Here is a 20,059-nt window from a genome sequence, read left to right on the forward strand (position 1 = left end):
ATCTTGGAGATGCCGTTAGGAGCACCGGAGGACACAGAGGAGCATGATTTTTTTTTCAGGTTACCTGTCTCATGCACTACTGTCAGGATATAGTGACCGTTTTATAAAAATATTTTTTTTTTAATAATTTCTGCTCCATTTCTACCCACTGGAGCTTTAACAGAGGGGATGCCTCGCCGCTTTCTCCCACCACGATCAAAGTGAAGAGACGCAGACAAGCGAAGGGATCGGTATGAAGTCTTGGATATTTGTGTCACACAAAGCTCGACTCTGGCATCTGCAGCTCATTGGGTCCTGCATTTCCCCTCACCATCCTCCTCTCTTCCATTTTATGTTGGCAGCGCCCTCATGTGGCAGAGCAGAGAACTGCAGGTTACTACAACTTCCCTGGAACACCTGCAATTTCCCCCTTTTTCTTGTCTTGTTTGTTTTTGGCAAACAGAAGCTGAACAACAACACTCCCCCCAACATCACCATCACCATCACCACCACAATGGTACCATTTGGTTTTGCAAACATTTGTTTTATTAATCCATTTGTCAGTTTGTAATATATAAATTACTTTTAAAAATGTGAGAAGCAGATGCACCTACAAGAAGGACATGGCGTGAAAACACAGGAGTTATAGAAAACCTAGACTGTGTTTACAGGAGCCATCGTAACCATCCATGTCCATTTCTCCCAGAGTCCTCTTCTGCCTCCCCATACCGTATTCATCTGGGGGGTGGGGGGGTTGGTTTCAGTTACAGAACAACTGTGGACAGGGCCTTTTTTAATGTTTAAAAAAGTTCTATGGGCATCGTTCAACCTTCCTCCGTCTGCCAGCTCCCTTTCCCGTCTCTCCTGTGGCGCTCAGTCCATCCAGATCAGTGCAATGTGGGGGCGATTCACAGCAGCCATAGCCCGGGGACTGGAGGGGTGGGGGGGGGGCGGGGTTGGGGAAATGGGTGTGTTGGCGGACTAAGGCGTCTGGCAGCGTGTTCGCACCTCCTCCTCCTCCTCTCCTCTTCCTCCTCCTCGTATCTTCGAGTTCGAGCTCACATTTCGTTTGCCATGTCGTCGTGCTCTCCTGCCGACAGGTCGCCGTTGGCACTGATTGTGGTGTTGTTGTCTTGGTAACCGGGAGGCATGAAGGCCAGGCTGTAGGGGAAGATCTTATGGCAGGCGGGTCGGTAAGCCTCGGCAGCCTTCTGCTGGCCCTCGCCCAGCTGCCCGTCACGCAGAGCCTCCAGCACCTCAGTGCAGATCTGTAGTTCACACACAAACACACAGTTAGGTTAGATGTTCTAAACCACAGACAGCAGGTGTGTGATGTCGGGTACTGTAGTTGTAAATGATCACATACCTGGATGCTCCCTCCGGACAGTGACTCGTCCAGGGCCGTAGCTATCTCACAGGCCATCTTATCAGAGGAAGGCTCCAAGTAGACCATCATCTTAGCAGCTGGGAATACAGGAAACAGAGACACTCAGGCATCAAGTCGCCTCTTCAGACATGCACCTCGTCACGCAAACCTTATGGCGATGTTACATGTTGGTCTCATGTTTGAATAAGTCACTTTTACAAAAGTCACAACATTAATCTTACTGGGTCGGACCTGTAATGTTAATATTACGGCTGCAGCAACGCACGGTCAATTGATGCAGTGTTGTTCTGTGTCCATAAAAGTAAGTACTCAATGCAACAGAACCAGAGATAGTCTTTTTTTAGTACACATTTCCTCTTCGTCAAAACCTGGTGCCTACATTACCCACAATGCAATTGAGACCTAAAAAATAGGGAGTTTTCACAACCAAAGCAAAATTTGAGTTTCAGATGCTTGGGTATTTCTTTCTCTTAGTATTCTCCATTTCTCTCTCTCCTTCTCTCACTCACTTGAAGGTCCTTTCAGACACAATGGCGACAACGCCACCACTGCGCGCTGTAATGTGCAGAGAGCGCATCTCAAACCATGTTGTGTCGCGAGTGGTTCTTTCTAAGGATGTCACGAGAACCGATCTTTCGGTACCGAGTCGATGCCAAAATTCTAAAAACGTGACGGTACTCTTTTTCTTAATTTTTATTATCAGCAATGTTATAACAGCTTACTGGTAAATATAACAATAAGTTACTTTACACTTATTACATGCCATTAAAAACTGTGTGTGTGTGTTGTGTATTTATCAAAATATATAAAGCATGTATTGCCAGATAACTATTTGATTAAAGTGATACTGTTGGATACTGTTTTGTTAAATTTAACTTGTGATTTCCCCCTTTTTGCATGCAAGATTAAAATTGTTCCAATAGAAACCACTAATGAATACAAACAAGAAGGTTTTAATGCAGACATATGCTGCAGGGACTACAAGAATCATCATATTGGTGTGATTGTATGCATCAAAGGGTTAAATCAAGCATTTCTGAAGTGCTTAGAGGATATTTTTAGGCCATATCGCCCAGCCCTACGCTGGGGCCCACTGACCCCACCTCAAAACATATCTAAACAGTTTTATCATAAACTCTGGATCCAAACTTAATGTCTTGTCAACCTTGTGCACTGCTGCACTGAATAATAACTTCATTCTTTTATAAAAATGAATTGTTAGTGGATTCACGTGTGTGTGCTCTGCGTACCAGCCAGTCGGTGTGGGATGGAGTTGGAGTGTTGGCTCAGGTAGTTCTTGTTGAAGCTCTGAGGGTTGCTCTCTCCAAACAGCCTGGAGATCTCCTGCTTCAACACCGTCCTCACTGCCTCCGCCAAGTCAGCGCTCTCACGCACTACACACAAAGAATAAAGGACCCATATAAGCTTTAAACAACTTAGCTCAAACTGAAGCATGTCAATCTATTGAGAAACACCTACACTTAGTAACTCCAATGTGGTTTCACACTTAGATCACACAATGTTTCAAAGTTGTACATGTGGAGCAGCTGCCCTTCATGCAACTCTGGAGCTTCTCCCCCAGTAATGTGCTATGAAACATCAGCTCAGTGTGGGTTATACTTGCCTCCTTTGAAGAAGCGCACTAGACACTGGTGCAACCACGGGTTGGAAGGCTCCATGGTTACAGCCCTCTTTATTGACTGGAGCATCAACAGGTACTTCTCTGGAGGAACGAAGAAAAAACACAATGTGAGTTCAAGCAAGTAATGAGGCAGTCGCTCTTAAAATTAGGGGTGGGAAAAAAAATCTATTCACCTCTGTATTGTGATTTTTTTTTTAAATAAATGTTTTAATGCCAGAATCGATATATTTGCTTCATTTGAGTCTATGCAGAGGTAGAAGGAAGTTACCGCTTTTATTGTTGTAGTCTGAGTAACATGACATCATATCCGTTCTGTATAGAATCGCAATACATATCGAATCGGCACCCAAGTATCGTGATAGTATCGAATAAGGAGATAGGTGTATCGTCCCAGCACTACTAAAAATAATCTTGAAAAATGGTGTGGTCAAATGCAGGCTGCCAGTATCGGTCTGACCTTTCCTGAAGTAGATCTCGAAGGCCAGAAGGTGAGTCTCGATGTTGTTGCGCACCAGGTTCTTCAGAGGGATCAGGAACTTCACTGCCTCCTCCAGAGGGTTCTCCGTCTGGCAAAAGAAGAGGAATACTGTCCACGTTACACACTGGAACCACATTGTTTCACATTACATTTCAATGAAGAGAGGTTCCACCTCCATTAAAAACACTTCAATATATCAGGATTCCATCTGACAACCAGTCACTGATCCTAATACAATACACTCTTTGTCAAATTTGGTGAATATATACAGTATACATAAATACATATACTGGTAAATATGAGCCCACCTTGGCCAGTTTGTCTGGTATCAGCTCCTCTTTCGGCCCTCCTATCTCCTCATCATCATCCTCCTTCTTCTTCTTCTGGTTCTTTAGCTGTTTCTCCTTCTCAGCGTTCTTCTTCTCCTCTTCTAACTGGGCCTTCTTCTGGGCTCTTCGCTGTTTGTTGCGCAGTTTCTTCAGCTCCTTGTCGGTCAGATTTTCTACAGAGAGAAAAAAACGGTAAATAGTGATACTTAGAAGACCGTACTGTCCCCAAACTCTAGCTGTTTTTGGAACGAACTGTCTGAGGACCTACGGAACCACAACTAAAAACTTTTCACTGCATCACAAGAACCGTGAAGATGAGGTACATTTGACCGATGAAACATTAAATAACGATGATGTGGGTCTGTGTGCTGCTGGGGTCTTTTGTTGCATGTCATTCCCCATCCCTTTTTTTCTGTCATCTCTCTACTTTGAACTACTTAATAAAGGCAGAAATACATTTAAAAAAAAGATTGTGATGTTTGAGACACAATTTCCATACATGTGGAAACAACAGAATCTTCATGCTCTTCATTGTATTTGCCGTTAGTTATTGTACAACACATCTGTCTCACAATTCTGAGGAGATAAATACGGTATTTGCCGAAAAATATAGCCACAATCTGGACAGTTTGACTGATTACAATGAGCACAAGTGAAAAAAGGGATTTGATACAGTTTTATATAAGAATTAGGATTCCCGCCTCGTTGTCGTTTGCCTCTGCCAACCCATCAAGTTGCAGTTTACACTCATGTCTGTCCAAAATATCATCACTTAATCATTTTATCCTATTAGACATTTGTGTGAAATTGTCATCAATAGCATATGAATTCTTGAGTTATGGCCAAAAACATGTTTTGTGAGGTCACAGTGACCTTTGACCACCAAATTCTAATCAGGTCATCCTTGAGTCCAAGTGAACGTTGCCAAATTTGAAGAAATTCCCTCCGTGCGTTCCTGAGATATCACGTTCACAAGAATTGCCCGGACAGAAGCACAACCCCAAAACATTATGCAGCTGTGGCCAGAGGCATAATGTTTTCAGATTGCATTCAGTTTGTGTTAATAGTGAAATTAAATAATAAACAACTACATGCTACCTAATGTAGACCGTAATGTGGACCGGACTGGGAAAATGTTATATACACCATGGGTTAAATCCCTTTGATGATCAATAACTGATCTAAACACTTTGGGAATATTTGAAAAGCAAAAAGCCGAAATTCACAAATTCTACAGAAAATTTTGAGAGGTATTATTTGACCTAAAATAGAACTATCTGTAACACACACACACACAGCACTGACCGGTGTCTGCCTGGCTCTCCTTGTTGTCGTCAGTCAGAGGTTTGTCGTGCAGCATCAGGTAGATCTGGATGGCGGATCGAGCGGCTTTGTAGTAGAACGGATGCTGCCGCAGTACGTCCTCCAGCTTCAGCAGGTCCACGTAGGAGCGCAACGTCATCTTCCTCATGCAGTAGGTGTGGAAGTCAAACTGGTCATCTGTGATCTCCACAAAATGCTGATGGAGGGGAGGATGGGGAGAAAGGAGAGAGAGGAGCGAGAGGAATGAGCCTACAAGGCTTACAGTTGAGTTAATACTGCTCTAAAACAGGAAGTGTCCTGAATCTCATTTGATTTGATCCAGATACGAGACACTTGAAATGAAATGGGGGCCAATACTGGCCAGTCTAAAAGGTGGAGGAGGCCGGAAGGTGGTGAGGGAGGGGGTTGTGGTGGTGGTGATAGTTGTAGAAGCTTACCCTCTCAATCTCGTGGCACTTCTTCAGGGCGTCTCCAAACTTGTTCATGGCCTTATAGGCCAAGACACACTCTGTCTGGAACCACATGCACTGCATCTCATTCAGGTTCTCTACTGCAGACGTCCCCTCCTGAAAACACACACAACACACAGGAAAATGACCCCACCAGTGCAAATTCACACACCGCGATACCATCTATGACCACTGGGGCACAAACGGAGAAACTCTGTTGGGACTTTTTTTCTAAAAAAAAACAGCCCCATATCAGCAGACTGTTTTCTACTGATTGCAATGCTTGTGCCCAACACTGCATTAGTTCATCATAAAGTGAGCATGTTTGTAAAGGGGAGACTCGTTGAGGTCAGAGGTCAGAGGGACCCCTTTGAAAAAGGACATGCCGGTTTTTCCTCACCAAAACTTGCCTAATTTTGGAATGTTATTTAGCCTCCTTCCCGATAAGCTAGCATGACATGCTTAGCTCTTCTAGTTTCATATGATATGCATCTTTCCTCTAGCTCTAAAACTGAACCTGCTACAGCCTCTGAAAGAAAGTAAAGCCAGTCAGGATTGCCCGCAATCCCGCAGGCCTCAGTGGGTTAAAACCGTAAACTAATCTTGTCGGTTAATGGATAATAATCGGTTAACGAGGGTCGGTTATCAGTTAGAAAAAAAATTCAAAATTAGCATCCCCTACTGGCAACAGAAACATGAGACACATTTTCTGTCTCTTACCCGTGTGAACTTGGAGCACATTTCCTCTGCTTCTTTGACGAGGCCAGCCTTCAGCATGTACTTGGCACACTTGGAGTTGATGAAGCGGTCAGCGGTGTCCAGGGCCTGAGCTTCATCCATCCAACGAGCTGCTTCCTTGATGTTGCCTGCGTGCTGCAGGGACAAAGACAGAGAGAGAGAGTTAATACTCATGATTCAGAATACAAGTTTGATCATCCAAACTTCTATCAAAGTTGCAGAGTTTATACGACACCTTGTAGATCTTGGCCTTGATGAGGAAGAGCTCGATGAGCGTGGGCGTGCTGTCTATGGCGGTGTTGATGTACTCCAGAGCGACGCTGTGCTGGTCTATGAAGTCAAAGTGCTGTGCCAGGAAATACTGTACCCACAACAGGGTGGTAGGGGGCTCCTCCTTCCCATCGTCTGCACGCACGTTTTACACACAAAGTTACATTATGCAGTTCTGCCTTTACGTGTGATTTAGATGAGTTGGAGTGATATATACAAATTTAAAATCAAATAAAAACATTGAGGCCAACGACGAGGAAAAAGAAGTAAATTCAAGACCAAGCAACACTCACCCTTTTCACTAAACATTCGGCAGGTTTTTAAACAGGTTTCATAGCCAACTACTAACTCTTCAATGATTGTAACCTGCGTGAGGGGAACACAAGATAAATGGTTATTTTATTTCAGACCAGGAATGACAAGAATTTCAATATTTTAAATTAGAGCTGTCAGTCGATTAAAATATTAAATCGTGATTTATCGCACATCTTTTATCTGTTCAAAATGTACCTTAAAGGTAGATTTGTCAAGTATCTTATACTCTTATCAACATGGGAGTGGACAAATATGCTGCTTTATGCAAATGTGTGTATATATTTATTATTGGAAATCAAATAACACAAAACAATGACAGATATTGTCCAGAAACCCTCACAGGTACTGCATTTAGCATAAATAAATATGCTGAAATCATAACATGGCAAACTGCAGCCCAACAGGCAACAACAGCTGTCAGTGTGTCAGTGTGCTGACTTGACTATGACTTGCCTCAAACTGCATGTGATTATCATAAAGTGGGCATGTCTGTAAAGGGGAGACTTGTGGGTACCCATAGAACCCATTTTCATTCACACATCTGGAGGTCAGAGGTCAAGGGACCCTGCTGAAAATGACCATGCCAGTTTTGCCTTGCCAAAATTTAGTACGTTTGTAGCGTTATTTAGCCTCCTTCGTGACAAACTGGGTTGACATAGGTTGGAACCAATGGATTCCTTAGGTTTTCTAGTTTCATATGATACCAGTATCTTCACTCTGGCTTTAAAACTGAGCCAGCTACGACCTCTAAAAGATCGATCACGTTAAAGAAATTAGTGGCGTTAAAACGAATTTGAACACGTTATTATCGTTTTAACATCTTAAACGTCAACCTGCTCACCTTTTCTTTGTCGGTGTAGAGGGATTTGAGGGTGGTGAAGACTGGTGGACAGCCTTTACTGAAGTTCATCCTCAGGTAGCTGTCCAGACATTCACGAAACTTCTCCCCTGGCCAGCACAACACACAGCAAAGGTACAGTAAAGTGAGATTTGTAGTGAGAAAGATGAGAATAATACGTAGGGTATGATCCTATACATTGTAAAAAATGAGCACAATAAAACAATAAACGTCCCGTCACAGTGACCTACCTGCTCCCGGGTGTCCCTGTTAGTAGGCTTCTCGTTCTGAGCTTTCATCAGCTGGAGTATGTTTCATGAGGTAGCCAAAATACTAAATGAAACAGTTAGCCGTTACCTGGTAAGTGCTGGAATCTGTGTGTATGTCATTGTGCTAATCAATGTGTATACATCAGACCAAAGCTGTTGTTTAGCGGGTTAACCAAGGCTTTCACACGGAGATCTGAGGCACATACGATATGTGAATATTCACTGTCAGTGTGGTAAAAGGCTAAATGATGCTGGTGACAGTGACTAACATGGCTAGCTAACGTTAGCTTGAGTTGGAGGCTGCCGTAGTAATAAAGTCATACGTTAACGTTATAGCAGCATCAGACTGTCGTTTCCTGAAGGGACATGGTAAGGTATCGCGAACGCATATATAGGAACTTGTCAAAAAAAAGGTCAGCAGTCTTGACTTTATGTGAAGTACCCGTATGTGCCGGTCTGATGTACGTCTGATTAGTGGTCTGTACTTAAATAATCTCGCATTAGCTGAGTGTGCACGTTATTTCCAGCCCTGTACATTCTTGCAAGGGAGCAGTCCGGTACGTATCCTACAGGGTGGTAAGTGGGGCATTGACATTTGCTCACTGAGCAAACTCCATCTGCTGATGAAGACGTGCAGTATATTCTGATTTCACTATTAGATAAAAAGAGTTTTGATGGAACAAACACAAACCTCACGCTGACTGCGTGGTGGTGCTGCAGGCTGTACTGTGTTTACCTGGGAGGAAAGTCAGAGGCAGTCTTCGGGGAACCAGGCCTTTAGGATACTTCACCCAGGAGTCCTCATAAATCTTCTGGCGATCCTCTACACTCCCTGGACAAACACACACACACACACACACACACCGTGTAAGGAGAAAAAGTGATCGACAGTAAACATATCATCAAACCACTGAGACCCTTTGACCACTCAGTACCACGCTGAGTAATTATAAAAACTTAGTGTGTGTGAAGGAACAATGTGGAACGGTTTGTTGGACCACTTTATGTTTTACTAAGTCAAATCACTGCACTTCTCAAATTTTTACATCACAGCTGATGAACACAGGCATTGAGGGATACTTTCATACTTAGTCTTAAAACAATAGTGAGGCAAGAGCTTCTCATTGCTCCTGTTGATACGAGCATTACAAGATCCTGTTTTAATGAGATTCTAATGAAAGACATGGAGACAACATCAACACAGAAAATAACATCCCAAAATGTAGCTGACACTAATACGAGGCTTCAGCAGTCTGAGTTAGTCAAATCAAACGGGTATCATCTAGGGCTATTAAAGTTAATGTGTAACCCAAATTCGCTTTAACGCCACTAATTTCTTCAACGCAATCGATCTTTCGGAGATTGTAGCGGGCTCTGTTTCATGGTTAGAGTGAAGATGCTTGTATCATATGAAACTAGAAAACCTAAAGGATCCATTTGTCATACCATCTTGTCGCGGAAGAGGCTAAATAACGCTCCAAACTTACGCTACATTTTGGCAAGGAAAAACCGTTATGGCCATTTCCAAATTTGAGCATATTATTTTTATGCTAAATGCAGTAGCTGAGGGTTCCTGGACAATATCTGTCATTGTTTTGTGTTTTTAATTGATTTACAATAATAAATATATACATACGTTTGCATAAAGCAGCATATTTGCCCACTCCCATGTTGATAAGAGTATTAAATACTTGAGAATTCTCCTTTTAAGGTGCATTTTGAACAGATAGAAAATGTGCGATTAATCACAATTAACTATGGACAATCATGCGATTAATCACGATTAAATATTTCAATCGATTGACAGCTCAGCACAGAAACACAAAGAGGGAATTTAATACTAAAAGGATATATTTTTTTGATGATACCCACTTGATTTGCTTATGTCAGACTGCTGAAGCCCCATATTAACTTCACTAAACTCTGAAATGCATTTTATGCAATTTTTGTGGATTTTGTCCCCCCATTGCTTCCACTGGAAGGACGTTAGGAAGGCATCTCTTAATGATAACACCCTAAACTGGTGACATTGGTTCAGCCCTAATGAATAGCTACAGTAGAACTACATCAATCCATTGGATGGCGTGGACCTGAAGAGAGTGTTCACCTGGCTTCAAGGCCTTTTCCAGGCCCTGGTAGTAGGCCCAGTTCTCGGGGTTCCTCTCCTGGAGTCTCCTGTAGACCTCAGAAGCCTCCTCAGGCCTCTCCAGCTTCAGCAGCAGCTCTCCTACACACACATAAAAAAAGGTTACAATGTTTTTCTGTGGTACTTTCAACATTAACTAAGCACAATGTTTGTATTATATGTTTGTCAGCCTAAATTATGCCTGTTAGCCAATTCAAATTTTGTTGTTAGCTCGGTCAAACATTCTGTCCAGACAAAGCTGGAGAACTGACTGGACCTTTTCAGAACCTCTGCATGTACGGTGTCAGCATCAACCCACCTCTCGTCTCCTCCACAGCCAGTTTGTCACAGATCTGTTTCTCGTAGTTGTTGAGATGATCGAGGGCCTCCTTGTTTAGGCCGGCCTCCCTCAGAACCTGGTTCTGATACAGCAGCAGTTCACTGTACTCGTAGTCCACCTTGTCTGGTGACGTCTGGACAAACACACGAGAAAGGGATAAAAACATATAAGTGTTATACTTCTGGTGAATATAATCCAATCAATCTTACTTGTATATACAGTTCCCTTTGTTAACACCTTATTTTGAAAACCGAACGTAGTCACACGTGTAGTCCCAAGTCCGTCTCTAGCTCTCCCATCAGCAGCGGGGCCGTTTGAATGCATTTAACATAAATGTCAGTATATGGGTGCTCCCATTTGACCACAGAGATGAGAGCGACGGCCGGCTCGACCGCAATTTACCGTAGTACGATAACGTTTCCTGTCCATGACAGAGTTAGCATGCAGCTTTAGCCGTGATGTCTAGCTCTGCTTTCCCTGGTAATGCGTGAAACCCAAAGTCTTTCCATACTTTACTGGATGTGTAGTGTTTACCACGCTGGATTTAACATGCGAGGGTGCAGGTCGTATCCACGCTGACCCTCCAACGTTTTCTACTATCTCATCTCGGCTCACTGCGGCTCGCTGCTGTTTGTTTCTTTTGGTTGACGGATACGGAACGGATATGACATCACGTTACTCAGACATCATCAATAAAAACGGTAACTTCCTGCTACTTCTGCATAGACTCAAATGAAGCAAATATATTGATTCTGGCATTAAAAAATCTTTTTTTCCCCACCCCTAGTAAGTGGCCCTGCACTGTGACCCCTCCAAAAATGCATGTGTGGGGTATCTAGGAGGAATACATTTCAACAGCATGTGTTGATTAACACATTTTTTCTTCAGCGGCAAAAAAGTTGGAGTATGACGTATTTCAGTTAATTTGCCGGTTTCTGCATTTGCGCCTGTAGTTTTGGTCTTACCTGTTGCGTTTTGCGGAACTCCTCAACGATCTTGGCAGCCATCTCAAAGTCCTCTAACAGGTGATAGGCTACAGCATATCCGATCCACGAGGCCCGCTGGGCTGGACGGAGCTGCAGCAGCTGGTACCGAGTCTCCTGGAGAGGGAAAAGACCATCATAGCACACCAAACTGTCAGCAATCATATTTATGTTTGATTATCGTGTCCACTTTTACTGGTCAGTCAACCTCTCCTCTGTCTACCTTCAACATCAAACTTTCCACCTTGTGTAGGAGGATAGGTAACTAACTGACCCTGCACAATCTCTTGCCCACAACCCTTTAATCCCTGCGTCCCTCCATCCGGCCGGTTCTCTTTTTTACACATGTGCGACCCTCACCCTGTATCCCTCCAGGTCTCTCATCTGGATCTGCAGCAGGGAGAGGTCTCGCAGGATCTGCAGGTTGTCCTTGTCCCACTTCAGAGCGTTGCGGTAACACTTGATGGCCTCGTCGTACTTTTTATCCGAGCGCTGCAGCAGGCCGTACACGTGCCAGCCTGGAGGACGGGCAAGTTCAGGAAGCAAGCAAACACACACACAGACGCACTACCCAGGTGTTTATATGTAATTACAAATGTAACAAACACACATAAATTAAAAGACTGGAAGAATTCAAAGACCGGTTTACAGAAGCAGAAATTAAGTTAAAGTGCAAGTTTAAGGTGTTCTTCCCGTGTTAGCGTTGGTTTTCTCCGGCTTCCTCCCACAGTCCAAAGACATGCAGGTTAGGTTAGCTGTTGACTCTAAATGTCCCATAGGTGTGAATGTCAGCATGAATGGTTGTCTGTCTCTATGGGTTAGCCCTGTGATAGTCTGGCAACCTGTCAAGGGTGTACCCCGCCTTCAACCAATGTCAGCTGGGATCGGCTCCAGCCCCCCCGCGACCCCGAATGAGATAAGCGGTTACAGATAACGGATGGATGAATGTCAAACTGATGAAATCTGAGTGCCCCGAGGGGCTGATGGAAGGATACAGACGTGGCTCTTGAGGTCGTTGCGTAGGCCTCGTCTCACCAGCTCGTAGGCTTCTTCCTTCTTGCCCAGGCAGTTGAGGGTTAAACCCTTCATGGCCAGCGTCTCTGGTGTACACAACAGGGGTCGGGGAGGAGAGCAATGAGACATTTAATAATAATAATAATAATAATACATTTTATTTATAGGCGCCTTTCAAGACACCCAAGGACACCTTACAAACAAGATAAGACAGTCTATACAAAATTACAGTGCAAAGAACAACAAAATTAAATTTAAATTAAATACAGATAAATGGGTACATTCATAATAAACACATTACGAAGTACCGTGAAAGGCTAAACTAAAAAGATGTGTTTTCAGTTCTGATTTAAATGAAGCAACAGATGAGCACTGGTGCGGACCCCGAGGAAGAGCATTCCAGAGGTTAGGGCCAGCCACACTGAAGACCCTGTCACCCATAGTGCGGAGCCTGGAGGTGGGAACGGAGAGTAGATGAGCACCAGAGGAGCGCAGAGAGCGAGTCGGTATGTAGGGGTTGAGAAGATTGGATAAGTAGAAAGGGGCCAAGCCATGCAGAGATTTATAGACAAGCAGAAGAACTTTGAAACAAATGCGATATTTAGGGACATAAGTTGTCAAGAATGACACACGCCCTGTTTCCATTCAATTCAAGCAAAGTAAGTTAAGTAAACCCACAGAAAAAAAATACACAGTGATCCATCCCCTTTACCTACACATCATGGTTAACAACTAGTATATTCACTACTCAAAAACAGCAGGAACAAGGTGACAGGGAATCATGACTACGGTTTCCTACTAGTTTAGCGTGTGTGTGTGTGTGTGTGTGTGTGTGTGTGTGTGTGTGTGTGTGTGTGTGTGTGTGTGTGTGTGTGTGTGTGTCTGTGTGTCTGTGTGTCTGTGTGTCTGTGTCTGCGTCTGTGTAAGTAGCTTGTGTCTTACCTCCATGTTCAGCAAACTTTGGGTTGCCCAGGATCTGTTTGCAGAACTTCAGGCCGTTTCTGTACTGCTTGTGTTCGTAGCATCTCTGCAACAAAAAAGACAGCAGACTTTACATCAGGCATCTGAGGCCAACAGCCTCACACTGCTGCACTAATCCTCACAGAGCCGGGTTAAAGTGCACACAAATGTAAAGTACTCCGTGTTCCAGTGACCAGCAGAAACAACTGGTCCTTCCTGCTACCAGCGAGCAAAGCATCACACACACACCAAACATTGCCTTCTTGGCGGTCCAGTCAGCATGAGACTGTAGCATCTGACGGAACAGCTTCAGACAACAACTTGAGAGAAGATGATGGAGGGCTGTGGATGAAATGCAATCAGACAGATGGATGTGACTGACTCAGACACCAGGAGCTCAGAGCCCCCCAGTAGAAATCATGCCAAACTCCCACAACAATACATGCACCCAGGTCTCTGACTGCCTGACTGACAGACGGAAGGAGAGAACACACTCCAAGTACCCAGGAGTAGGAATAGTATCATTAGTTGTACACATTATTAGCATCATACTGCACAAAACAACAGCTTGTGTTGTGTTTAACATGCGCCGAATGTAAAAGTGCCATCAAAAGACTTAGTTAACGACTTTTACTTTCACGTCCATGTTATATTATAAAGGACAAAGAGCACCGGTACATTAATATCCAGATTACTGCATGGAGTTTGGCGGTATGTGCTGAACTGACCTGCTCCAACTAACGACAACTAGTTTGGCCTCATATACGAGAACAATGTTGACAAACTTAACAGACAGTGCAGATGAACAGGTTTCCAAGCTGTAACTAAGGTTAACTAACTAACTAAGTGTGCAGCTAGGTTGTGCATGCCTGTCATGAGTGCAGCAGCTTTGTCACATACTTTAGATGTTTTGTTAGGCCACTGCTCAGCTAGCACACCACACTATTGTTAGTTACACGCCAACTAACTGTTGTTTACTCACTTGCACTGCTACAACAGCTTGTTAATAACAGAGACATGGTAGTTACGGTTGGTTCGGCGTACTGAATGTGTTGGTTTATTCACTAGCTGCTTGCTCTGACTGCTACATGGCTGCCTAGCATTACTAGCATTACTAGCATGGAGCTAACGTAGTCTCATCTCTCCTCCTACCAGGATCCTCTTGAACAGCGCGTTCTCCTTCGGCGGTAAAGTGATGGTGGGCATGTTGGTGAGCTTCCTAGGCCTCTGCCGGTTCACACATGAAGAGTATCCTCCTGGGAGTCACAGATCCTGGACTGGTTTCAGTCTCTGCAGGCTCCTCTCGGTCTCTCGGTCTCTCGGTCTCTCACGTGTTGAAGCCGAGGCCCCCTAACGAGCAAAATGGCCGCTGCGCTTCTGCTTCTCCTCCGGGTCAGTCTGCTCTCTCTCTCTCTCTCTCTCTCTCTCTCTCTCTCTCTCTCTCTCTCTGTGTTTCACACACGGTCGAGCAGGGGGCAACCTGCATGTGTGACCAAATGGTCTTTTGACCAGAATGACGTGACACTATATTTAATTTAATTATAGAACTAATAAAATGTATGGAGGTATGTTATAAATCACAGTCTGTATTATGCTGGATGGAGAGAGTGTCAGCAGTGAGCCCCTAAGTCCAGCAGTGCTCTAGTTGTCTCCAAAGTTGTTCACCAAGTCCAATTGAAATTTCTATGAATTTAAACCTGCCTTGCTTAAAGGTCCCATATCATGCTCATTTTCAGGTTCATACTTGTATTTTGTGTTTCTACTAGAACATGTTTACATGTTGTAATGTTTAAAAAAAAAACTTTATTTTCCTCGTACTGTCTGTCTGAATATGCCTGTATTTACCCTCTGTCTGAAACGCTCCGTTTTAGCGCATTTTGACGGAATTGCAACAGAATTGTGTTGCTAGGCAACAGCTTGGGTCCATGTGTACTTCCTGTCAACTGATGACATTCACATACACTGCAACCAGGAATAAACTGGGACGCATTTAGAATGTTTACGTTTAAAACCGTGTAATGGTCTAAATGTTGTACATTTGTGACAAATGGGCAGAAATCCTGACAGCTTGTTTCAAATGCAGAGTTTCTGAATATGGGCTTTGTGTATTTCCCTATGGATTGGGTGTTTCGATACTTTCACAGTATATAATTTATAATAAAAAAACATGAAAATCTCACTTTTTAATAATATGGGACCTTTAAGATCACACTTGGTAGGTAGAGTATGGAATAGCTAATTATTTGGATAGGTTGTAAAAGTAGGCGCATAGATTGAGTAGGGGTTATGGCTCAAACAGCATTTTGTTTCACTAAAATCACGTGTTTAGTGTGGGGACAAGGTCTGTACAAAAATATGATTACTTTTCCAATGGAATTTGGTGCAATACCAACTACCAAACCCATTATTAGAGGAACTTGATTTTGTAACGCATATTATGCTAAACTGGGTTATGGAGATACATTCGCCTCAAAATAGTAAAATTCCAATATTTGTTGAGTTTAGTATTACACATATTGACAATAACCTGATATTTTCAGGTGGAATTTCATTCATTCATTCTCACTGTGCAATATCATTTTCCACTTGTGCAATTTTGTTAATAGTCTGTTTATTGTCAATACAGTATATACTGCTCCTATTTTTATACTTCCTTCTATTTAAATGGTTCATATTTTATTACACTTTGTTTAGCTCTTTTTTTACTGTGTTAGCTGATGCATCTTGTTTTTTGCATTATCCCCTTTGCTGCTGTACACTGCACATCTCCCCACTGAGGGACTAATAAAGGAATACCTTATCTTATCTTAAATGATCTTATCTTATCTTATCTTTAATAACACACAGCAAACCATGGATGTATACAGGGAACGCAGGTGAATGTTCGAGCGACTCATCGGTGATTGTGGGATCATCTACTCTGACCTTCCAGGAAGTGTAATCGACCGCGGAGTGGCAGGATCGTGAATCGGATGAAGGCTGAAGGAAGCTGTTGAAGCTAAAATGACTTTCAACCGGTTACTATCTAGAGCTGCTCTCATCAGCAGAGGTAAGATTGGGACATGATGGTAATGAATTCACGGTTCTGATTATGATATACCTGTTTTGTATCTGGCCATTTAACATCGTGAACACTGTATTTAATGTGAAGCCTGACCTTAGCTTAGCTTAGCATCCACCTAGCACAGCAGTCACACACATAGACACTTTTATACCCTAAAGTTGTGCATTGTATGGCAGTGCGTCTTCATTTAGTGTTTTCAAATTGTGTACCCAATTGTTTGCTATTATATTCTTATACTGTTTATCTAGTGAAGTTAAGGAGTGTACTGTAATCCATGTATGAAGGGGTAACTTATCCACACCAAAGTCCTTACAGAACTTGTGCAATTTAATGTTGCCCTGTCTTTTTTGGAAAACCCACAGTTGAAGGAAGACTTAATTTAAACATTTTTAGTGTGAGTAGGGGTTCATTCTTAAATTCGGCTCTCTTCCAATAACTGGACAGTCCACAGTTACTTCCACAGTGTGCTTCCACCAAAACACACAGTAGAGAGCACTCTAAACCAATTCTAATACATTAACATAGAGTATTATTGAAATGAAATATGGCCAGGGAGGATTCAGGGATCACATGGGTTTATAAATGGTGTCAAGTCATTTCTACTTGGTTAACAAGGGATCATTTCTTCTCACACAGATGTTGACACTTCCCTCCATGGCTTGTTTCAAGTACTGACTGCCAATACAGTGTTCTTTTTTTCATTGAAAGCAGTGTGGTTCTTCATACTATTTTTTGTATTTTTTTTTTGCAGTTGGATCCAGGTCTGCATTCACGAGCTCCAAGCCTGACACTGCTAACCCCAACTGGATTAGAGTGGGCCTTGCCTTTGGAACATCTGCTTTCCTTTGGGGCTTGGTAAATGATCACATCATTTCACACAGAACATTTTTAATTTCATATAATCTATAAAACGGATCATTTGTTGTCAGGTTGCGATGGTTAATTCACACAGGGTTTTCTTTTAACCCAGTGAGTTTATCTCTATCTCTTTGTATGGAGACCAAACTCGGTTCATATGTCAAGCATGCAACTTATGACATTGGCTAACCTATCCAGAAATGTATAGGCCTACATGTCTTTCAGCAAGATGAAAGACCATTTTCGAAAATCATTTAGCAATCAGGTGAAGATTGAGAACTTAGCACCTGATTCAGCATTTACTGTTTCTCAAAGTGTCTACCATTATTTTACCCAGGAGAGGGCAGCAAGGGGCAACAAGTCATTTTTATTTTAAAAAACATGTTTTTTTCTATGCTGAATTTCAAGCAGAACAATGAAATCTGTCTTCAATGATCTTAGACAATAATCGTTGTGAGGCAAAGCCAGGTTAAAAGGCCTGATTTTTTTTCAGTGACATTTGGTGTGATATTGTCATCATAAAAGGAGAGTTCCTTGGGTTTCCCCAGTCTCCCATATTTGATTAATTTAGTTTTAAAGAGAAGTCTTGTTACTTTGTTGTTAAAATGTTATTTTATTTAATTATATGTGGCAATAAAAATATCTCACAAAGTCCTTTTGATTTAATTTATGAATTAATTTTTTAATCTGAAGCACAAACAAGCATTTATTGCAGATCTGCTAGACAGAAAGTATTTCAGATTATGGGATGTACTTGAATATGAAGAACTTTTGATAGGGCTAGTTGGTACATTTAAATGACTTGTGGTATCTGTCTTCCACCCGCAGCTCTTCAAGCAGCACAGCTCAGATGTAAATGAGTACAAAGTGAGGAATGGCCTGGAATAACCCACCACGCTAATATGTGAGTGTTTGTTTAGATGATACTGGAATCAATGCACTGTACTGTATATCATTATTTTATGATTTGATACCTGCTAGCGTTATTGGTATTCTGTCATCATAATAAAATACTAATTTCTTGTCCTGTGTAGGAGATCGTCAGGTCCCGTCTATAGGAAGCACCTATTTGTCCGTTTCTTTCTGTTTCAACTGTTCCTCACTCTGAATTCTGTGTAAAATAAAAAATGTATCATGTGAAATATACCAGAGTCATGATTATTTTGTTCACATAAATTTGCAGTTGCTGTGGTGTTGGTATTGATCAGTATATGATACATGTTTGATTTATACTTTATTCATGAACCAAATGTGTGAGATAGATTGTGTATGTTTGTTGTTCCAAACTGCTTTTCCAAAATCTCCGTATAAAAACGTGGGTTAGATCACATAGCCTTTTAAAATATAAGGCCAGGATCAACATCACTCGTCTTCTGGTACTGGTTACAGTTAACTGGCAGGTCAACCATATCCAACATTAGGAATTATTGTGTTTTTGTAAACCTTGGACAGGTATGCTGTGGGTGTTTACCGCTTTTGTATAATGTTTTTATATTTATATTTTTTACTTACCCTCAAGTCTGTTTCACACCACCGTAGTCGGGGACGCAGCTGAAAGAAGGCTGAAATACTCACACATGCCATATCTTTCCTATAGAGCACATGAAGTGTAATCCATTCATCCATTACACTTCTAAAAGTTATGCTTTATACAGCACTGCCCCATCTAGACGACTATATCTGACTTTTGAGTATTCCGTTAAATTAATAAGTCTGTTAATTTACGCATTCATACATGGCATTTTTTTTTTTGACAGCTATTCTTCCTGCATTTTGCAGCTTCAACTGTGTTAATTTTAGTCTGGATTATGTGTTTAATTTGTTCGTATTTGTCTAATATAGTTTGCTCTTCCTTTGTAAAATGTTCCGCTCTGTCTGTCTGTCTGCAAGACAGTAGACTTGTCCATGTCTGTGATTGGTCAGATGCTGCAAACACCGCCCGTTCATGTGAACAAGCTCATAGCCAGAGTGAGAAACCCTGGGTTGATTTACCGAGTTGATAACCAGCGTCGTAGGACCGTTTAGCGTGATCTCGTTTGTTAGGGTTAGTTAAGCCAGATAACGAGAACATACCCTGGGTATGTTGAACTCGCTTCGTAGTACAGGCCTCAGATATTTGAGTTTCAGTACTCTAGTTTTTGGATTTTTGAGAGTTGTTCATGTTTACTTATATTTTTTGGACTGTCTTAGACCGTAGGAATGACATGTATGGATTTTGAAAATGGGTGTGGTTCCCCTTTAAATGTTCATAATGTTGCTCTGAAAGCAGTTCAGATGAATTTTAAACCAGCTTTGAAAAAAACAAGAAATTGAGACATGTCAACATTCTAATCTGGATATCTCAGTTCTGCGTGTAGTTCTGCGTGTAGGCCTACGAAGAACGAGGCCCTGGACCCAGGTCCATTCTACCACAGAGCTAACTAACACAAACATGTCCACACACCAAAGGCCAATTTAAAGTCTTCACATAATGTGTAACCCTATACATGCACAGGGAGAACATAAAGGCCCCAGCCCAAGAATAAAAAGTTACCACGGTAGAACGTGTATAGAAAAACATTCTTAATCCTTAATATTTTTTGTTAGATTATTTTACAAGTGAATGGACAAAGACAAAGAGAAACACTACTGCCTATAGAATTAGAAAGGGATATACAGTAGCTAACATTTATTTATTTAACAGTTATCTGAGTAAGTA

At 42.2% G+C, this 20,059-nt stretch overlaps 2 protein-coding genes across 2 annotated transcripts; one reads left to right on the plus strand and one right to left on the minus strand.

The window, feature by feature from the left end:
- Nucleotides 1–502: 502 nt before the first annotated feature.
- Nucleotides 503–14,929, minus strand: LOC141774957 (N-alpha-acetyltransferase 15, NatA auxiliary subunit-like). The gene is made up of 20 exons (XM_074647788.1): nt 14,592–14,929; nt 13,422–13,506; nt 12,461–12,565; nt 11,826–11,983; nt 11,448–11,582; nt 10,462–10,615; nt 10,125–10,244; nt 8,754–8,849; nt 7,752–7,858; nt 6,889–6,961; nt 6,561–6,730; nt 6,308–6,460; nt 5,576–5,704; nt 5,121–5,334; nt 3,795–3,988; nt 3,466–3,574; nt 2,991–3,089; nt 2,617–2,760; nt 1,346–1,443; nt 503–1,247 (listed from the first exon to the last, which is right to left on the minus strand). Exons 1-20 carry the CDS (start codon nt 14,643–14,645, stop codon nt 1,038–1,040), a joined length of 2,607 nt encoding a protein of 868 aa, XP_074503889.1. The 5' UTR covers nt 14,646–14,929; the 3' UTR covers nt 503–1,037.
- A 1,399-nt stretch (nt 14,930–16,328) lies between these two features.
- On the plus strand, nt 16,329–18,503 carry ndufc1 (NADH:ubiquinone oxidoreductase subunit C1). The gene is made up of 4 exons (XM_074647789.1): nt 16,329–16,488; nt 17,255–17,358; nt 18,190–18,265; nt 18,396–18,503. Exons 1-3 carry the CDS (start codon nt 16,443–16,445, stop codon nt 18,247–18,249), a joined length of 210 nt encoding a protein of 69 aa, XP_074503890.1. The 5' UTR covers nt 16,329–16,442; the 3' UTR covers nt 18,250–18,265; nt 18,396–18,503.
- Nucleotides 18,504–20,059: the final 1,556 nt, after the last annotated feature.

This window comes from Sebastes fasciatus, chromosome 10 (genome assembly GCF_043250625.1).
Source record: "Sebastes fasciatus isolate fSebFas1 chromosome 10, fSebFas1.pri, whole genome shotgun sequence".
Lineage (NCBI taxonomy): Eukaryota > Metazoa > Chordata > Actinopteri > Perciformes > Sebastidae > Sebastes > Sebastes fasciatus.

Bases quoted from the DNA above. Each gene is read 5' to 3' on its own strand.
- LOC141774957 (XM_074647788.1), bottom strand. From the start codon at position 14,645: ATGCCCACCATCACTTTACCGCCGAAGGAGAACGCGCTGTTCAAGAGG. The intron at 6,461-6,560 runs GTGTCGTATAAA...TTGTCCCTGCAG, and splicing joins TCAAGGCCAAGATCTACAAG to CACGCAGGCAACATCAAGGA. The intron at 3,575-3,794 runs GTGGGCTCATAT...TTCTTTTGCCAG, and splicing joins TACCAGACAAACTGGCCAAG to ACGGAGAACCCTCTGGAGGA.
- ndufc1 (XM_074647789.1), top strand. From the start codon at position 16,443: ATGACTTTCAACCGGTTACTATCTAGAGCTGCTCTCATCAGCAGAG. The intron at 16,489-17,254 runs GTAAGATTGGGA...TTTTTTTTGCAG, and splicing joins AGCTGCTCTCATCAGCAGAG to TTGGATCCAGGTCTGCATTC. The intron at 17,359-18,189 runs GTAAATGATCAC...TTCCACCCGCAG, and splicing joins CTGCTTTCCTTTGGGGCTTG to CTCTTCAAGCAGCACAGCTC.